Genomic DNA, 17,673 nt, shown 5'->3' with positions numbered 1-17,673 from the left:
AAATGAACCTATTTTTTAATTTTTTTAATGTTTATTTATTTTGAGAAAAAGTGAGTTGGGGTAGAGGCAGAGAGAGAAGGTCCAAAGCAGGCTCTTCACGGTCAGCATAGAGCCCGACACGGGGCTGCAACTCACAAACCATGAGATCATAACTTGAGCTGAAATCAAGAGTTGGATGCTTAACCAACTGAGCTACCTGGGCGCCCCTAAAATACAAAATGAATTTAATCTGCCACACTTGAACATCTGTTTTGAACCTGGTTTTTTCCTAGTTTAGAAAAATGTCTAGCACTCAGAGCTGGTAGTGCTTTTAATATTTTATTTTTATGATTAAATCTGGCATGTGCTGGAATATCAAACTTTCCTTTGTCAGACATTCCTTGGGTGTCTCCTTTTTGCTAATCACTGTGTAAGACTGGGAATGAGTAAGAAAGAGAAGCTCATAGTCAAGTGGGACCGACAGACACACAGTTGGAGACAGTGTTATAAATGCAACAGTGGAGGTACAACTGGGCACACAGTAAAGACTGCCCAGTCCTGCCGATGGGCTTAGGAAAAGCTTATCGGAAAGATCTGTGTTTGGAAGAATAAGGTTTTGCCTCAGCTTTCATGTAAGATATGTCCCTGCTTCAGATAATTTATGGACTTTCTTCTGCAATGCCATTGCAGATATAGACCAGAATTTGATAGATCGCCTCCAGAGATTGAATAATACCTTATCCAGCCAAATTAGCCGTTTACAGAATATACGGAATACCATTGAAGAGACTGGAAACTTGGCTGAGCAAGCACGTGCCAGGGTAGAAAGCACTGAGCAGTTGATTGAAATTGCATCCCGAGAACTTGAGAAAGCAAAGATTGCTGTTGCCAATGTGGTGAGTGATTGGGAAGGTCTGAGGTGGGGTTGTAGGAGTCCCCTGGTAATTTGTAGGAAGTCTGCTACTGTCCGTTGAATGCTTCAGTTAAATTGACTTATGTCTTTTTGTCATGGACCAAGAAAGCCACATTGCTCATAGTTATCATTAAATAGTTATCACGAACTGGATAAAAACCAAAGGACATCTGGGTCATTTCTCTAGCTTTGTTCCTTCTATAGCACTAGGCAATTTAGACTTCCCTTATCCTTTGATGAAAACAAATAGTAATCTGTAGCCAAGGAGGCTAATAATAAGTAAAGATCTTTTAATTAATGAGAGATTCTTTCTGCTGAATAATACTGATACAAATTTGGTTTTGACACTTGCTTTATTAAATTTAAATAATTCAGTCCTTTGAGATTAGTGCTTTATTCATTTCGTTTTCAGTCAATCACTCAACCAGAGTCCACCGGGGACCCAAACAACATGACTCTTTTGGCTGAAGAGGCACGAAAGCTTGCTGAACGGTAACCTCCAGATCCCTGTGTTTTCATGGTTAAGCTAGAACTTTCCTTACAGTGTGTACTTATTGTCCCTCCTTTACCCACATACACTTTTCACATATCCCACTTTGGCAAAGTTTGCTCTCTCTTCTGAAATGTCATCGGCTATGTGTACTCTTTCCTTTGAAATTAGAATATTTACTTTGAATATTTGAATATGATGCTTTGGAGGGAAATTGTATTTGCACTTCTCAAAGAAAACCATAAAATTTTTAGATGTTTAATTTCAGAACCTTTAAGTTGATAATAAGAAGCTCAGTCGAATTTGTTTTTTTTAATTTTTAAGGTTAATTTTTAACAAAAATGCTTAACTCTCATATTTTAAGAGACAACATTTACTAACACATAGTACATTTGAAAATCAGCCCAAGAAAACAGACTTGTTTCATTCCTGATTTTTTAAAGGTTTTTTTGTTTAATTATTATGAAGTGTAAGGTAGTTTCGTAGGAAAACTTTAAGTCATAGGAGAGTATTAAATTGAATTAAAAAAAGCTGTTAAACAAGTTGCTAGAATGTAGGCTTATTCACTGAAGTTCCAGTGCCTAACACAATGTCTGGGATACAGTAAGTGCTCAATAAATGTTGAATGCATTGCACACCAGCTTGCAGACCTCATGGTGCTTAAGTAAGCCCAGCGTTAGAATTTTAACCTCATTGTTCAAAGCAATTACTTCAGCTTCTTGCTTTAACATGTGCTGTTTCTATTCTTTGTAAATGTAAATGTGTGAGCTGCGTAATTTAGTTCATGGAACATTCATGGTTTCATAGCTAGATTTTGTGATTAAAAGATGACAGCTGAAAACATATGGAAAACTCCTAAGATAATTAGGTCTTGAAGATAAAATAATTTGGTGTATTTCATACAGGAATTTTGAAAGAAAGCTTATCATACCAAAAAAAAGAATGACCACATATGGCAGTATGACACTGTAATAGAAATTTTAGAGCTGACAAAATCTTAATGACTTACCCAGCTAAAATTCGCATTATTTGGCTGGATTCCCTGGTGACATGTTTCCTTCCATTGAGTGTTGGGTGGCTTTTCCTGGTCAGTGATTAGGTTGCCTGTGCAAAATCTGAATAGCCGAAGCTGTTTCAGGACTATGTAGTAACTGAACCAGAGTAAGGATTAAACATTAGATCTGAGGTTTGTGCTTATGACTAGATGAATGAGTCCTTGCTAGTATATATGGTTTTATAGATAAATTATTCTTCAATAATTATACTTAGAAGTCATTTTTTGAAGAAATATAAACATTTGCCTCTATAAACTTTATAGGAAAATATTGCTCGGAAAATAACCTCTGGGAAAATGCCATTTTCTCAGATTGTTGAATGTTATTGTAAACTTAGCCCCATTGAAATGATTGCAAAATTCCAAATTTATAAGATTTTTCCAGTATTTATAGAGCTCTGCCCACGTTGGCATTTGTATATATGGTAAGGTAAGCGTTACCTGAATTCTGCTTCTTTCTCGATTAAATAGTTCTGTTTCATGGTTCCTTTTTTCTTTTATGTTATCCAGCCATAAACAAGAAGCTGATGATATTGTAAGAGTGGCAAAGACAGCTAATGAGACATCAACTGAGGCATATGATCTGCTTCTGAGAACACTGGCAGGAGAGAATCAAACAACACTGGAGATTGAGGAGCTTAATAGAAAGTGAGTGTCATTTAAAAGTGGCTTCTGGCCCTTCAGTTGTTGCAAGCAGCACCATTTCCATGAAAAATGAAATGCTGATGCATTCGGGGCATGCATTCAGGCAGTAAGATTCCTTTTGTTAATCATGCTTTTGAAATGGTGCAGTAATTAGAGCGGGGATATAGAGCTACAGAGATTTTATTTGATTTAATTCCTGTAACTACAGAGAAAGGTAACAAGACTAGCCATGATACTTAAAATTCTGCAAAAGTGAAAAAAGAGAGGAAATATCATAGAGAAAATACACTTGAGCTACAAATGTTTAAAAGGTATCCGAAATAAGAAACTATGTGGTAAACCATATGGTATAAATAGAAGTGATGAGATGAAATATAAATTTAAGCTATGTTGGTTTTAAATAATAGCATTTGCTTGTGGCGCCTGGGTGGCTCAGTCAGTTAAGCATCCGACTCTTGATTTCAGCTCAGGTCATGATCTCAGAGTTTGTGAGAGTGCACTGAGAGGGCAGAACCTGCTTGGGATTCTCTCTCCCTCTCTCTCTCTGCCCCTTCCCTGCGCACACACACACACACATACACTCAAAATAAATAAATGAACTTAAAAATAAAATAGCATTTTCTTTAAAGTTGTAGAAATTCTATTGCAGTGATTTGAACTGGAATGAATGCAGTTAACATTAAGATGCCAGAAGCCACTCAGTTTTTCACTCAGTCACATCTTTTGTTCCTTAGGTATGAACAAGCAAAGAACATCTCACAGGATCTGGAGAAGCAAGCCGCCCGAGTGCATGAAGAGGCCAAAAGGGCTGGAGATAAAGCGGTGGAGATCTATGCCAGCGTTGCCCAGCTGACGCCTGTGGACTCAGAAGCACTGGAGGTAGGGGGTGGACAACCTGTATGCACAGGGATTTGGTTGTCACCGCCATCACCCTCCACAGCACGCACCCTTGCCTCCCAGACACATGCACACCGCACGCACCCCTCACAGTCTGGGTGAAGGCTATTCTGACTGCTCTGTGATTTTCATGGGTACCTTCCTCCTCCGTCCTCCAACTAACTCAGTGGCAATATCGGGTTCTGTTTTAGATATGTTAACAGAACTTACCGAGATAAAGAATCCGGTGATTGAGGCGCCTGGGTGGCTCAGTCAGCTGAGATTCTGACTCTTGGTTGCAGCTCAGGTCATGATCTCAGGGTCGTGGGATGGAGCCCTCTGTCGGGCTCTGTGCAAAGCATAGAGCCTGCTTAAGATTCCGCCCCCCCCCCCCCCCCCACCGCCGCTCTCCTCTGCTCGCACTCTTGCTTGCTCACTGTCTCTAAAAAACAAACAAAAACAAAAAAACCTGTGATTATAAAGATTAAACATCAAAGACTCTTTAGTGATATTAATCACTCCTAAATATAAATATAAATCCAACTTATTATATATTTGTATTTATTAGAGCCAGTACACCAGGAGTGTTACTCCCAGGTACTGTCTGCTTGAGAACAAGAGAGAAATTGAAGAAAATGGTTTAAATGAAAGAACTCTTACCAGGATGCTGTTGGGCAGGTGAAATATTTGGGGGATTGGTAGTATTTTATTGCATCTGTACTCCAGTCATGAATCCTGTTCCCAGGTTCTGTATAAATTATATATATCTATGTTATATACACTTGAAATTTATTAAGTATCACTTCTTACATCTGAGGTGTTGTTGATTTTTTACCATAAAGGTTTAGCTAGGTCTCTTCAGACATGTATATACTGTATGATCTCACATATTTGAAATTTGAGAATAGGCAAAACTAATCTATGATAAAAACCAGACCAGTGGCAGCTGCATTGTTGAAAAGGGAGGTATGGAAATTAACTGGAAAGAGATACAAGGGAGTTTCCTGGTGTGGAAATATTCTATATCTTGACTGGGGAGTTGGTTACACAGGGAAATACATTTGTCAGAGCTCATTGCAGTAAGTGTTGTGCCTTTCACTGTGTCTAAAGTATACCTCTGTTTTTGGAAAAAAGGTCCAAAAAATCTTGACCTATGCTGCTCTTTTAAAAATATCTGTTGAGTCTCTCTGCCCCTCCCCTGCTCACACTCTCTCTCAAAAATAAATAAACATTAAAACAATTTTAAAGGGTGCCTGGGTGGCTCAGTCGGTTGAGGGTCCAACTTCGACTCAGGTCATGATCTCACGGTTCGTGGGTTCGAGCCCCGCATCGGGCTCTGTGCTCAGAGCCTGGAGCCTGCTGAGGATTCTGTGTGTGTGTGTGTGTGTCTCAAAAATAAATAAACATGAAAAAAAAAATGGGGGCGCCTGGGTGGCTCAGTCAGTCGAGCATCTGACTCCGGCTCAGGTCATGATCTCACGGTTCGTGGGTTCGAGCCCCGCATCGGGCTCTGTGCTCAGAGCCTGGAGCCTGCTGAGGATTCTGTGTGTGTGTGTGTGTGTGTCTCAAAAATAAATAAACATGAAAAAAAAATTGGGGGCACCTGGGTGGCTCAGTCAGTCGAGCATCTGACTCCGGCTCAGGTCATGATCTCACGGTTTGTGAGTTTGAGCCCCGCATCGGGCTCTGTGCTGACAGCTCAGAGCCTAGAGCCTGCTTCAGATTCTGCATCCCCCCACCCCACCCCACCCCCGTATCTCTCCACCCCACCTCTGCTTGTGCTCTCACGCTTTCAAAAATAAACATTAAAAAAAAAATTTTTTTTAAATATCTATTGAGTCTTAAGTGTTACAGAGTTACTAAGGCTAGTTTTTCATCAGTTTCATTGTTTTGTCTAAAATGTCACAATCTTACTTGCTTTTCACAGAATGAGGCAAATAAAATAAAGAAGGAAGCTGAGGATCTGGACCATCTGATTGACCAGAAGTTAAAAGATTATGAGGACCTCAGAGAGGACATGAGAGGGAAGGAACTGGAAGTCAAGAAGCTTCTGGAAAAGGGAAAGATTGAACAGCAGGTTGGTTTGATTTGCAGGTTGCTTCCTGTCTTGAGGCAAAATTTGAAACCGTGCGCGAAGAAGCTGTGTCTGCGATGTTACCTCAGGGCCCAGGGCAGCGAGCCCGAGGGTGTTCGGAGGAAAGTCTGTGGGGCACCCAGGGCTAGCTGCTGTAGGCGGGCAGGTGTCGGGGTGGTAGCTTGGAGGTGCCTGGTCATTAGGAGAAAAAAGGGCTTTACCTTGGAGGGTTCGTCCCCTGATCTGCCATGTGTTTGTAGACTGCTGACCAGCTCCTAGCCCGAGCAGATGCCGCCAAGGCTGTTGCCGAAGAAGCTGCTAAAAAGGGACGAAATACCTTACAAGAAGCCAACGACATCCTCAGCAACCTGAGAGGTAGGAGCAGGTCACATAATTGGGTAAATGTCTATGCTTTCTTCACTAGGGCGATTTCCGTTTTTTGTTTTTGTTTTTTTTTTTTTACCATAAGATTCTTGGAACATCTACAATATGAAAGATAATAGTATAATAAACCCCATAAATCCTTCATCTAGATTCAACAGTTATGATTTTAACTATACCTACCTCATCCCCCAGCATCCACCCTAGTTTTTTTATGCTGAAATATTTCAAAAGAAAATCTCAGAGCTCATGTCATTTTACCCCTTTATACCCCAGTGTGGGGGAGAAAAAAAAAAAGGAAATTTTCTGATGTTAGAATAATTCATGTTATCAAGATATGCCTATTTAGCTGGCTCATGTTGGTAAATAGAGATGATTTTTAATTTTCTCTGCCAAGTGCATCTCAGTGTTTTTATCTTCTTTCCTCACCCAAGATAAAAAACACATGTGCTCAGTTCACAGTATAGTGCTGGACTTGCCTCTGATAAACTAGCCCATAGGTTCTATAAATATGGAAGCTTTACCAGATAATGGTTGAGGGCGCCTGGTGGCTCAGGTGGTTAAGGATCTGACTTTGGCTCAGGTCATGATCTCATGCTTTGTGAGTTTGAGCCCCGCATTGGGCTCTGTGCTGACAGCTCAGGGCCTGGAGCCTGCTTCAGATTCTGTGACTCCCTCTCTCCCTGTGCGTCCCCTGATTGCATGCATGCTCACTCTCTGTCAAAAATAAACAAATATTAAAAAAAAATAATAAAAAAACAAGAAAATGGTGGAGTGGCTCTGGTGTCAGTGGGATTGAGTTAGAATCCCTGATCCCCCTCTTATTTCTGTGAACCCTTGGGGGAAATTATCTACCTCTTTACTCCTCAGTTCTCACTTACAAAAATGACACAGTGCCTGCATCACAGGCACACCAAAAAGCTCTTAACTCCATAGCTAAGACATAGGAAACACTAAATAAACTACAGCCTTTAACATTGGTTGCAGTGGTCGTAATGGCATACTCAGTGCTTTGCATGAAAATAAACTTTCCAGAAACATGTTCGTTCACAAGAATCTGAAGCCTTGTGCTCTGTTCTTCTCAAGGCTGCCCATGCTGGTTTTCATTTTTCTCTCCTGGCTTTCATTGTTCATAAAACAAATTCCAGTTGCAGCTTCCTGAAAGGTTCCCTTTTGGCTTGTTGAGAGTTCAGTTCAAATGTGTTCCTTGAACTTGATTTTAGATTTTGACAGGCGTGTGAACGATAACAAGACAGCTGCAGAGGAGGCTCTAAGGAGAATTCCTGCCATCAACCAGACCATAATTGAAGCCAATGAAAAGACGAGGGAGGCACAGCTGGCCCTGGGCAATGCCGCTGCGGATGCCACCGAAGCCAAGAGCAAGGCCCACGAGGCTGAGAGGATCGCCAGTGCTGTCCAAAGGGTGCGTGCTTCCCCCTTCTCCCAGACGCTCTTTGCTCATGTACTTCTCTAGTCATCTTCCAGGTTCTGTCCAGACCCCTAGAAGCCTAGCAGGCTTCTTCCTCGAATTCAGTAAAATCACCTTAAACTATCTTTATTCGTTTTTTACTAGGCAGGAGAATAGGTACATACATTGACTGAAGAGGGAGAGTCAGAATCATTGAAATCATCGAAAGAGCCCTTTAACATTTCTTCTGTTGTCTCAGTGGCAGGGTCTGTATTGTGAGTGGGGGATGGCTCCTGGACCCACAGAGCCCCTTCCACACAAACGTCAGACTCTTCTCAAACACAGTTCTTTGACATGGACAGCTGAAATTTTTTTCAGCCTTATGTAGAGTGCCAAGTCCGTCCAACTCTGAGGCCCCTCTTCCAGACGGATGTTGTATATGAGCCCCTCCTATTAGCTTCCACTGCCAGGATTCCTTCTACTCATTGTAAAGAATAATCTCTTTAAGCTGCCTCTTTCCTACTTAACGGTTAATCTGTTTTATTTAAAAGAGAGACTGGAACAGATTCTAAAATTATGTGTTTGAGAATCATATACGTTTTTTTAGTTTGCTTAGAATAGTTGGTTTAGGGATTAATTACATTTTATAAAATATTCCTATTTCGGGATCATGGTCTTTTTGTACATTGTGATGAATTGCCAAGTAGAACAAGGCTACATTTGCATTAAAAATGCATAATTTGAAAGTGTCTAATCCATGTGATGTGGAGGAGAATGTACACCGTGTAAATGTTTTATCATTTGCTAGCCACGCGACCTCAACTAACAATGGAAATAACAGAACAGGAAGTATTAAGGATAAATGAGAGGGTGCAAACAGAAGTATTTTATAAATTGTAAAATGCTATTATGTTAGGTGGTAAGGCTGGCTTTTCTTTCATTCCTGTTATTTGGAACCCAAATAAATGATAGTGTAACTCAACATATGGTATAATTTACTGCTCCGTTCTTTCTGGATTGTATTTTTGATCCATTTTACAGATTATAAAAGGTGTGGGAGCATACTTTAGAAAAAGGAAAGCTTTTTTTTTTTTCATTAGTAGTTATTTATTTTATGCCTAGAATGCTACCAGCACCAAGGCAGAAGCTGAAAAGACATTTGCAGAAGTTACAGACCTGGATAACGAGGTGAACGATATGTTGAAACAACTACAGGAAGCAGAAAAGGAGCTGAAGAGAAAACAAGATGATGCTGACCAGGATATGATGATGGCAGGGATGGTAAGCAGTTTGTTTTGGCCTATTTGCTTCTGGAAGGAAGTGAAGGGTGATCAATAAATAAGATCCCCATCCTGTTAAGAAATGTCTCTTTCGTATTGACTTTTGTATCTCATTGCTTTTTGGGGCCATGAATTGGCCTAGTAGCTGACATAGAAGACAAAGAATTTGGACCCCCTGCCAGGTTGTTGCACAATTGTCCTGTCCCCAAGCTTCTCTCAACTAAAAGCAAAACATTCTTTTACACATTTGAAGCTTTAGGACATTAAAAAGTACATATTTATATTTTTGGAGGGATGCTTCATTGATGGTATAAAATCAAAAGGAGTACAACGAAAAGTTGAGGTCCTTCCTACTCTTGTTACCCCAGCAACTTGCTTTCTAGGGGCAAAGACCAGTTTCTCATGTTTCATTTTTAAAGATGACAAAACATACCAAACTTACTTCCAGTTTGATTTTTTTTTTTTTAACCTTTTGTGATGTTGTTGGTAACAAAATTAACTCATTGAATGCATGGCCTAATGAAGAACGAGAGTCCGTTTTTCTATTTTATGCTATATGTTGCTTTCAAAAGACTTTGATGGAGTCACAATAGAAAGAACTTTTCAGTTCAGTCGGATTACAATCACAGGAATGATACACATGAACGTGTTTAATTGTGCACTTTCAGTGCAAGCAAGGGACCTTTCTTCCACTTTTGAAAACCAGACTTTCTAGTCTGGCTCATTTTCACCTTGGGACAGAAAGGAGAACTATGATCCTGTTTATCTAGGCAAAGAAGACTCTAGGGAAGTGATATCAGGAAGCATCCCTTTGCAAATACCTAATTTTATTGTGCTTTTTGGGTTTTGTTTTGGACTGCCTTAATTTTCTGTAGCAAAGTTTATGGCTGAAATGGAAATTACTATATAGTAAAAAAAAATATCTGTTTCTCAGATGTGCTGAGCATCTCTAGATTTCATTTTTAATGTGGTTGTAGAACATTAGATTCAGAGACTGTTGAAAGAAGGAAAAGGATATATTCTTAATGAGCTTCAAAGGAAGGGTATGGATTCAATTCAAAGGGTGGAAGTGGATCCATCTTTTGTTTCTTTTGGTAAATAGCTTCCAAGGAACACAAAGCACCCTCACATACACTGTCCCACTTACATTTACGTCAGTCCTGAAAGACACAGCGTCAAGCCACTTTTGTTTAAATATTTTTCTTAACCAGAAGAGCAAAGCTTACAGTTGTCCTGGAACAGGAGGCTGGAGACCACAGGTTAAATGCAGTAGTGTCGCTGTCCACAGGCCATAGCAGTCATTTACCCCTCTCCTGGTATACACACAGAAAAGCCTATCGAGACTAAGAATGGCTGTGATTTCAACAGAGATTAATCATTTATCTGTGAAGGTTTTTTTCCTCTTTTTCTTTTTAAAAATCCTACATTGTTTCTATCCAAAAACGTTGCATTATCTTGAGCCAAAAACTAGGAAAAACAATCATGTGGTAGGGAACTCAAAGCCACTCATTTATATCCTGGCTAGATTTATTTGTGAGAGCATCTGTTTTCTGATATTTAGACACTTCCTCTTCCATTGCCATTTCCCATGACTCATGCACAGTGTATTTGTTCAGGTTTCATGGAACTTTCCCAAATATATTTACCTTTGGTTGATTTTAAAAATGTAAATTGTATTGCCCCAGTTTGTGTGGGTACGTGCACACCCGTGTGTGCGCACAGGCACGTGTGGTTGCAGGGGGCGAGGGTGTTCTAGAGGGTGTCACTTGCTTATGAAAATTTTTTGAGAATACAACATTTCTAATCAAGTTTCTAAGATAGTCAAGTCTCTAAGAGTGTCCTGAAGGACATATTTCTGTTCTAAAATGTAGTTTTTATACTCATCCTTAAAAATAACTTGTTTCTGCTTGATGAAATATATTATGAATATACTGTGTATTCTTGGGTGAGAAAGTGGGGAAAGGAAATAATATTGGTCTTTTTGAAATACAAATACACTCAGTGTAGGCATGCGGACTGCCTACTCATGACAGTCATATGAATTAAAAATAATAACATTTCACCATGAAGATAGGATCAAAAAAAAAAAAAAACCCTACAGTGAGAGATTATAGTTTCATGAGTTAGGAAAAAAGCATCTGAAAATTGGACTTGTTGGCTGATTAGGGGCTGATTCTTCATTTCAAGAAGATGAAGACACATCATTGGGACTGTTGTTTTCATCTGCCCTTCTCTCTGTACAGGCTTCACAGGCTGCTCAGGAAGCCGAGATCAATGCCAGAAAAGCCAAAAACTCCGTCACCAGCCTCCTCAACCTGATTAATGACCTCTTGGAGCAGCTGGGTAAGTAGCTGGAGAGCCATTTTAGGCAGGATCTCAATTTTGTGCATTGTTTGTTCTTGGGGTCTGGTATAGTTGTCACAAAAGCAGATATTACAGCATGAGTATTGTGTGAACCGAAACGTGACTTTCGGTTGTATTAATTCAACAAATACTTCTTCCGTGGCATATGATCTAAGTACTGGACTCTGACCAGGACTTCTAAAATTAGGAAGATAGGTTGCCAGAGTGGCTCATTTATGGTCGATGTTTATGATACATTGAATAGCTCATTCTGCTGGCAGAGTGTCTTTAAAAGATTTAGAGTGAGGGATTTCAGTGGCAGAATAAAAGAACACTTTAAACTGGTGATGACTTCATTGCCTGGAATTCTCTTTGCTAATTAAAAGGATAATCTGACAGTTTTTTAAAGAGTCAGATTATTTGATTATTCTCTTACTGATAGAATAAGGAAATATGAGCATGTTGAAATGCTCTTTTAATCTAGTTTAATAGGGAGCAGACTTCATTATAGGACAGATGTACTTTTGTCACAAGCCTTCATTATAAAGTGGTAACAATCCAGCCAACACAGCTTTGTAGCAAGGCATTCTGTTTTAATTCGCCAGCCTTTAAGGTTTGGTCACTTTTTCTTTTGGAGCAGGGGGAGGTGGGGGGGAGGTATATTTTTTATCTGTCTCAAATACCAAAAATAATAAATAATATGCTAACAGATGGGTTTTAAAATGACAGGAAGCTAGAGGAGGTAGCTTTTTGTGGGAAGAGCTAGATTTTAGAGTTAGTCAGACTTGGGTAGGAATCTTTGTTTTGTTGCCTTGTAAACTGCAAACTTGGGCAAATGAGTTAACATCTGAGAATCACTGGCATAAGATGGTCTCGTGAGAATTTAATCAAGTACAGTATGCGTAACGTGCTGATCACCGTGTGGCTGTCTGCTCTCATTAATTATGGAAGCAATTCCTTCCAAAAGAACCTCTTTTTCTTGCTAAAGTGAAGCTTTTGCTGAAATTATTTCAGCATTTCATCCCTGGCCATTTTCCATAGGAGGACTCCAAGTAGTGTCTAACTCCTAAAGGCAGGACATGACTCCCAAAACCAATGCAGCTTCCCTGGAATCTAAGAGCTGAGGGCTTAGAGTTCAGCTTAAAGATTCTTATGTTCGTCAGATGGCATTAAAATGGCATACAGATAACAGTTATTGCCATTTTTATGTTTATATATGTAATCAGATGACCTTCAAAACCACAAGTGAGACTTAAGGTCTTGAACACGGCACCTGTGTATTTAGAAAGCATTTCACAAAAACTGTTTTCTCAGAGAAAAAAACTATCCAGCCCAGTATCCGTTATATATAGGCTCTGACCTGTCCTAACTTAGCAAGGTCAGCATTTGTCGTTGGTCTGCATTGACCACACCCTTGCACAACACGAACAGTCTACACATCACACGTGCAGGCCGACTCTGCTTGGGGGTGGCTGGGGGTCTGTGTTTATAGAAGAGGTGAGTGGAGTTACTTGTGGAGTGATGTGATAACTCTTACTGAATGCATCTATTTCCCTCTGTGTCCTTTCCGACTCTACAGGGCAGCTGGACACAGTGGACCTGAACAAGCTGAATGAGATTGAAGGTACCCTGAACAAAGCCAAAGATGAGATGAAAGTCAGCGATCTAGACAGGAAAGTATCTGACCTGGAGAATGAAGCGAGGAAGCAGGAGGCTGCCATCATGGACTATAACAGAGATATCGAGGAGATCATGAAGGACATTCGCAACCTGGAAGACATCAAGAAGACCCTACCGTCTGGCTGCTTCAACACCCCGTCCATTGAAAAGCCCTAGCGTCATCGCGTAGGGCCGGAAGGCAGCACCCCCCGACCAGGGAGCCGTTGTGAGGCCATAGAGTGCCTTAACACAAAGATGACATTTCTCAGACCCCCACTTCTCTGCTGCTCTCCACCACTGTCCTTTCGAACCAGGAAAATTCACAAAGCTTAAAAAGAAACAAGTCAGATATCATGAATCGGGAACAAAGGGTTTTATCTGATAGTCTCTCTTCCACGGAAGGCACTCCCTTACCCACACTTTCCCTTCCGAGTTGCGTGAGGACGTGGCACCTTACGGTATCGTACGGTGGCGTAAACGCTTCGTGGGAACCATTGTCCGCCAGGGCTGAGCAAGTAGCCCTCCCCTTCTCACTGATACCAACAGAACTCCTCAGTCTCAGTACTCTTGTTTCTATGAAGGAAAAGTTTGGCTACCACTAGTAGCATTGTGATGGCCAGTATATCCAGTCTATCGATAAAGAAAATGCACCTCCATCTACTACCCCTCCTTCTTTTAAGCAAAAGGAAATAAACATCCTGTGCCAAAGGTATTGGTCATTTAGAATGTCAAGAGCCATCATCAGTTGTTTTAGCTATTTTGAGTATAGGACACTGAGCCATCCACGGGTAAGGATGCAATTATTTATGACAGTCTCCAGGAGAATGAGGCTGCAGAAGTAGGCTGAACATTTTCTTGTATGTTAATAATTTGACTAGGAAGATAAACGTTTTTCAGATCTTTGGGCAGCTGATAAGTCTGGATGGGCAGCTTGCACTCACCATAGACATCTTCTGATATTCCTATAAATGGAATTTATACAGAAGTAATAGGGATATGATAACCACTAAAGTCTTTTTCAAAATCAAACCAATTCTTAGAGCTTTTTTTAGTACATTAGTCTTGGAACTAGTGCTGTTAATCCGGTAGAGAGAAGTTGGCCCCTGAGATCTTGACAGACACACACAGAACAAGCCTCCTCATCCTAGTCTTTCCTGGCAAAGGGATGAAACTTAGATGCAGCCTGTATTGTCAGGATCCCACATACCCGTTTTTCTTCCACTGGGGAGAGATGACGCCTTTGACCCTTATCCTCAATTAGCTTCTGACGTTCCCAACTTCTAGAATCTCTCTAAACAGTTTGCCAAATCCTGGTGGCAAATACTTGCACTCAGTATTTCACACAGCTGCCAACACCATCTAGCTCCTGCACTTTGTGATTTAAACCCACTCTAAACCTTCCCTCCAAGTGTGGAGGGGAGACCCATCGGTGGAGTTGCCTCGTTGGCTTCTCAACTTTTGATCCTCAGCTCTGTGGTTTTCTTGCAAGATCACAGTGTGACGATTCCCTGCCACACAACCCCTCCCTCCTACCAGCCCACCTTTGAGATTCATATATAGCCTTTAACACTATGCAACTTTGTACTTTGCGTAGCGGGGGGAAAGAAACTATTATCTGACACACTGGTGCTATTAATTATTTCAAATTTATATTTTTGTGTGAATGTGTTTTTTTTGTTTATCATGATTATAGAGTAAGGAATTTATGTAAATATACTTGGTCCTATTCCTAGAATGGCACTGTCTGTTCACTTCTTCCCTCCATTTTTCCTCCTCACTGGCACAACGTGTCTGGATACCTCCTGCCCTGCCGCCTGCAATTCTTTGCGTTGCATTTGTTCCCCGTGGCTCTGCTCCTCGCCTTGTGTTTGCAGCATCTTCATTTCCTAATGTCGATATCGACCTGCTTTCCTGCCACACGCAGCCGCTCAAAAGAGGTACCTCACACCCTCTTCCACTGCAATCCTGTGACCTTAAACTGCGGCATGCTGTCGTTCCTAATGCCCGCTCCAGGGCAGGTATGTCAGGTTGACAGAACATGGTGGGATTAGGACATTTTGCCCATTGGTATCTTCAGCATCGATGTGGGTCAAGCCAGGAACGAGCTAGGAATGCCCTGACACTCTGACCCAGATGGGTCATTTTGATAAGGGAGTGCACGATCACTGAGTGCTCATAGGGCATCAGGGACAGTGTGCACAGACAGACAGGATGGGAGCAGTCATGCCAGTCCGTTCTCCCCTTTCCGCCTCCGTGCATACCGGAGTTGACTACAAGCGTTTCGACTTGGCATACCCCTCGCTTTCCCTCTGCTGCTTCTCCCCGGCCTCTCCTACTGTGGCCCAAGGCGCGGGTCTTTCTTGCCAAGTTTTCACATCAGTGTTCCCTAGCCAGCTCCTCTTATTAAGTGGCCACATCCTAACAGAGACATTTTGTTCAAGGTTACAGGACAATGACTATAGATAGACTGCCAAGATAGTTTCCCTCTGGCCCGTGGGTCAGCCTCACACACCAGTAAGTCTTAGGCCACAGTGAAAATTGGGTTTTTGTTTTTTTCTTCATTTTGTTTGGTTGCTTTTCTCCATCTGTGTAGTATATTTTTAAACAGAATTTTATTTTTAAAATAAAAGCTCTTTATAAGGCAATACCTTCATTACACTCCTGCGGTATACATGATTTTGTTGTATAGTTCCAGTTATCTGTATTTTACATCATAAAATCGACAGGGTGGCTGCTGCAGAATGCTGGGTGTCACAGGGGACACAGACAGCTGTTCCCTGGAATTGTTTCTTCTAATTCCAACTGTGGCCCTTTTGTATGTGCCTTCACTTTAGTTGTTTGCCTTAATCTCTACAGTCTTGCTCTCCAGGGTGGTGAATAAAATGCAACACTTGGCATTTTTTTTATGTTAAAAAAAAAAAAACAAACCAGTATTTTATTTATAATAAAATCTGAATATTTGTAACCCATTATATTTGGTGTGGCCTGAGTGTGGTACTGGGGACACAGGATGTTTTAAAAGGTTGAAGAGAAAGCTGCTCATAATATCTTATTGGGGTGACTTATTTTCTTGAGAACAATCCAATATGTGTGTATATATGTGTGTATATGTATCCATATAATGTATGTGTGCGTATGTGTATCTGTATAATGTACGTATGTACGTGTGTGTGTGTATCTGTATAGTGTATCTGTGTGTACATATCTGTATAATGTATGTACATGTGTATAGATGTGTCTGTATAATGTGTGATGTACGTGTGGGTGTATATGTATCTGTGCATATGTTCTGTGTACAGATAACATATGTAAGTACATATACACATACACATATATATTTATATTTACCCTTCTCAGATAGGGATACTTTGGTGTGGTCCAGAAGTAGGCAAACTTTTTCTCTAAAGAGCTAAACTGTAAATACTATAGGCTTTGTGAGCCATACAGTGTCTATTACAACTACCGTGCTATTGTAGCAGGGAAGTGGCCCTGAACGGTGTGTAAATGAGTGAGTATGGCTGGAGTCCAGAAACAGTCATGGGCCTGTGGGCTGCCATTTACCAGACCCCCCCCCCCACCCCGAGACTCTTAAAATTATTTGGGTGTCTTAAGTTAGCAGCTGTATGTAACAAGTTGTCTTTCTCCCTTTAAATATGCATATAACTTCAGCTAAAGGGGGTTCTTCAGATGATGGAAAACACTCTCAAACATAATGGAATGAAGAGAAAAAGGAAGTAATGTGCTGAACCGGCAGGCCAGAAGTAGCTCCTTGTACCTCACTCCTTCTGGGGGGGTTGACCAACGGAGTAACCCAAGGCCGGGTGAAGAGTTGGAGAAGTACGGACACAGCAGGAAGGCTTCAGTTTGCTCTTCTGTGCTCGTTTGTGGCCCTGAGTCCTTGTGGACAACATGGCACCTTCCCAGTCATACATCCTTGTAACTGTGATACCTGTGAAGAACCTGAACTCTGTTCTCAGTTGGACTTGCTCAGAGAGAGCTTTAGAGGGCACTCGTTACTAGGTTTCTCACATCCCCTGCTCTTAACCCCTGATTGTAGGGGCCGATTCAAATGCAAATACATCTTTGTAGCTACTGTGTCAGAGTGATGAATGGGATTTAAAAATTCTTCTCATTCCTTTTGTTAGTTCAGGGCCAGGGGTTTCTCCAAAGTTGGTATCCACATAATCTGATTCAAAATATCCCCAAAGGTGTACTCCTTAAATAAGCATTCTTGAACCCTGATAAATCTGAATTCCCCAGCTCACTTCAGTAAGCTCCACATGGAGAGTCTCAAGAATACCTCTGGCACCCAGGAAAGCCATGAAGTAGAAAGGCAGATGGTACCTGCTTCGTAGGGCGAGGGAGGACCCATCCCAAGGAAAGATCAAATATCTCCAGGTCCGTAGTTCATGGAATAGAAATAAGACAATTGGACATAGCAGGTAATTTTGCCTGTTCACACTAAGCAGGTTTTAATGAAGTATTAATCACTGGAGTGAAAAATAAACTTCCTAGTAAATCTATCAGAGGCTCCAGCGGTTCAGAAGTCAACAACTAGCATGCCTGCCTTA

The 17,673-nt window shown here is 41.0% G+C and overlaps 1 protein-coding gene across 1 annotated transcript in view; it reads left to right on the top strand.

The window, feature by feature from the left end:
- Positions 1 to 16,074, top strand: part of LAMC1 (laminin subunit gamma 1) — a 129,373-nt gene extending 113,299 nt beyond the window's left edge. The window contains exons 19-28 of the mRNA XM_011291050.4: positions 670 to 875; positions 1,305 to 1,384; positions 2,947 to 3,084; positions 3,816 to 3,960; positions 5,885 to 6,034; positions 6,292 to 6,406; positions 7,636 to 7,835; positions 8,943 to 9,101; positions 11,344 to 11,443; positions 13,023 to 16,074. Coding sequence (XP_011289352.4) covers positions 670 to 875; positions 1,305 to 1,384; positions 2,947 to 3,084; positions 3,816 to 3,960; positions 5,885 to 6,034; positions 6,292 to 6,406; positions 7,636 to 7,835; positions 8,943 to 9,101; positions 11,344 to 11,443; positions 13,023 to 13,279 — 1,550 coding nt within the window. The 3' untranslated portion in view covers positions 13,280 to 16,074. The remainder of the gene's footprint in view (positions 1 to 669; positions 876 to 1,304; positions 1,385 to 2,946; positions 3,085 to 3,815; positions 3,961 to 5,884; positions 6,035 to 6,291; positions 6,407 to 7,635; positions 7,836 to 8,942; positions 9,102 to 11,343; positions 11,444 to 13,022) is intronic.
- Positions 16,075 to 17,673: the final 1,599 nt, after the last annotated feature.

Source organism: Felis catus, chromosome F1, assembly GCF_018350175.1.
Source record: "Felis catus isolate Fca126 chromosome F1, F.catus_Fca126_mat1.0, whole genome shotgun sequence".
In the NCBI taxonomy this organism is placed as follows: domain Eukaryota; kingdom Metazoa; phylum Chordata; class Mammalia; order Carnivora; family Felidae; genus Felis; species Felis catus.
Note: the sequence above shows the minus strand (reverse complement) of the source record. Positions and strands in the feature narration are given on the sequence as shown.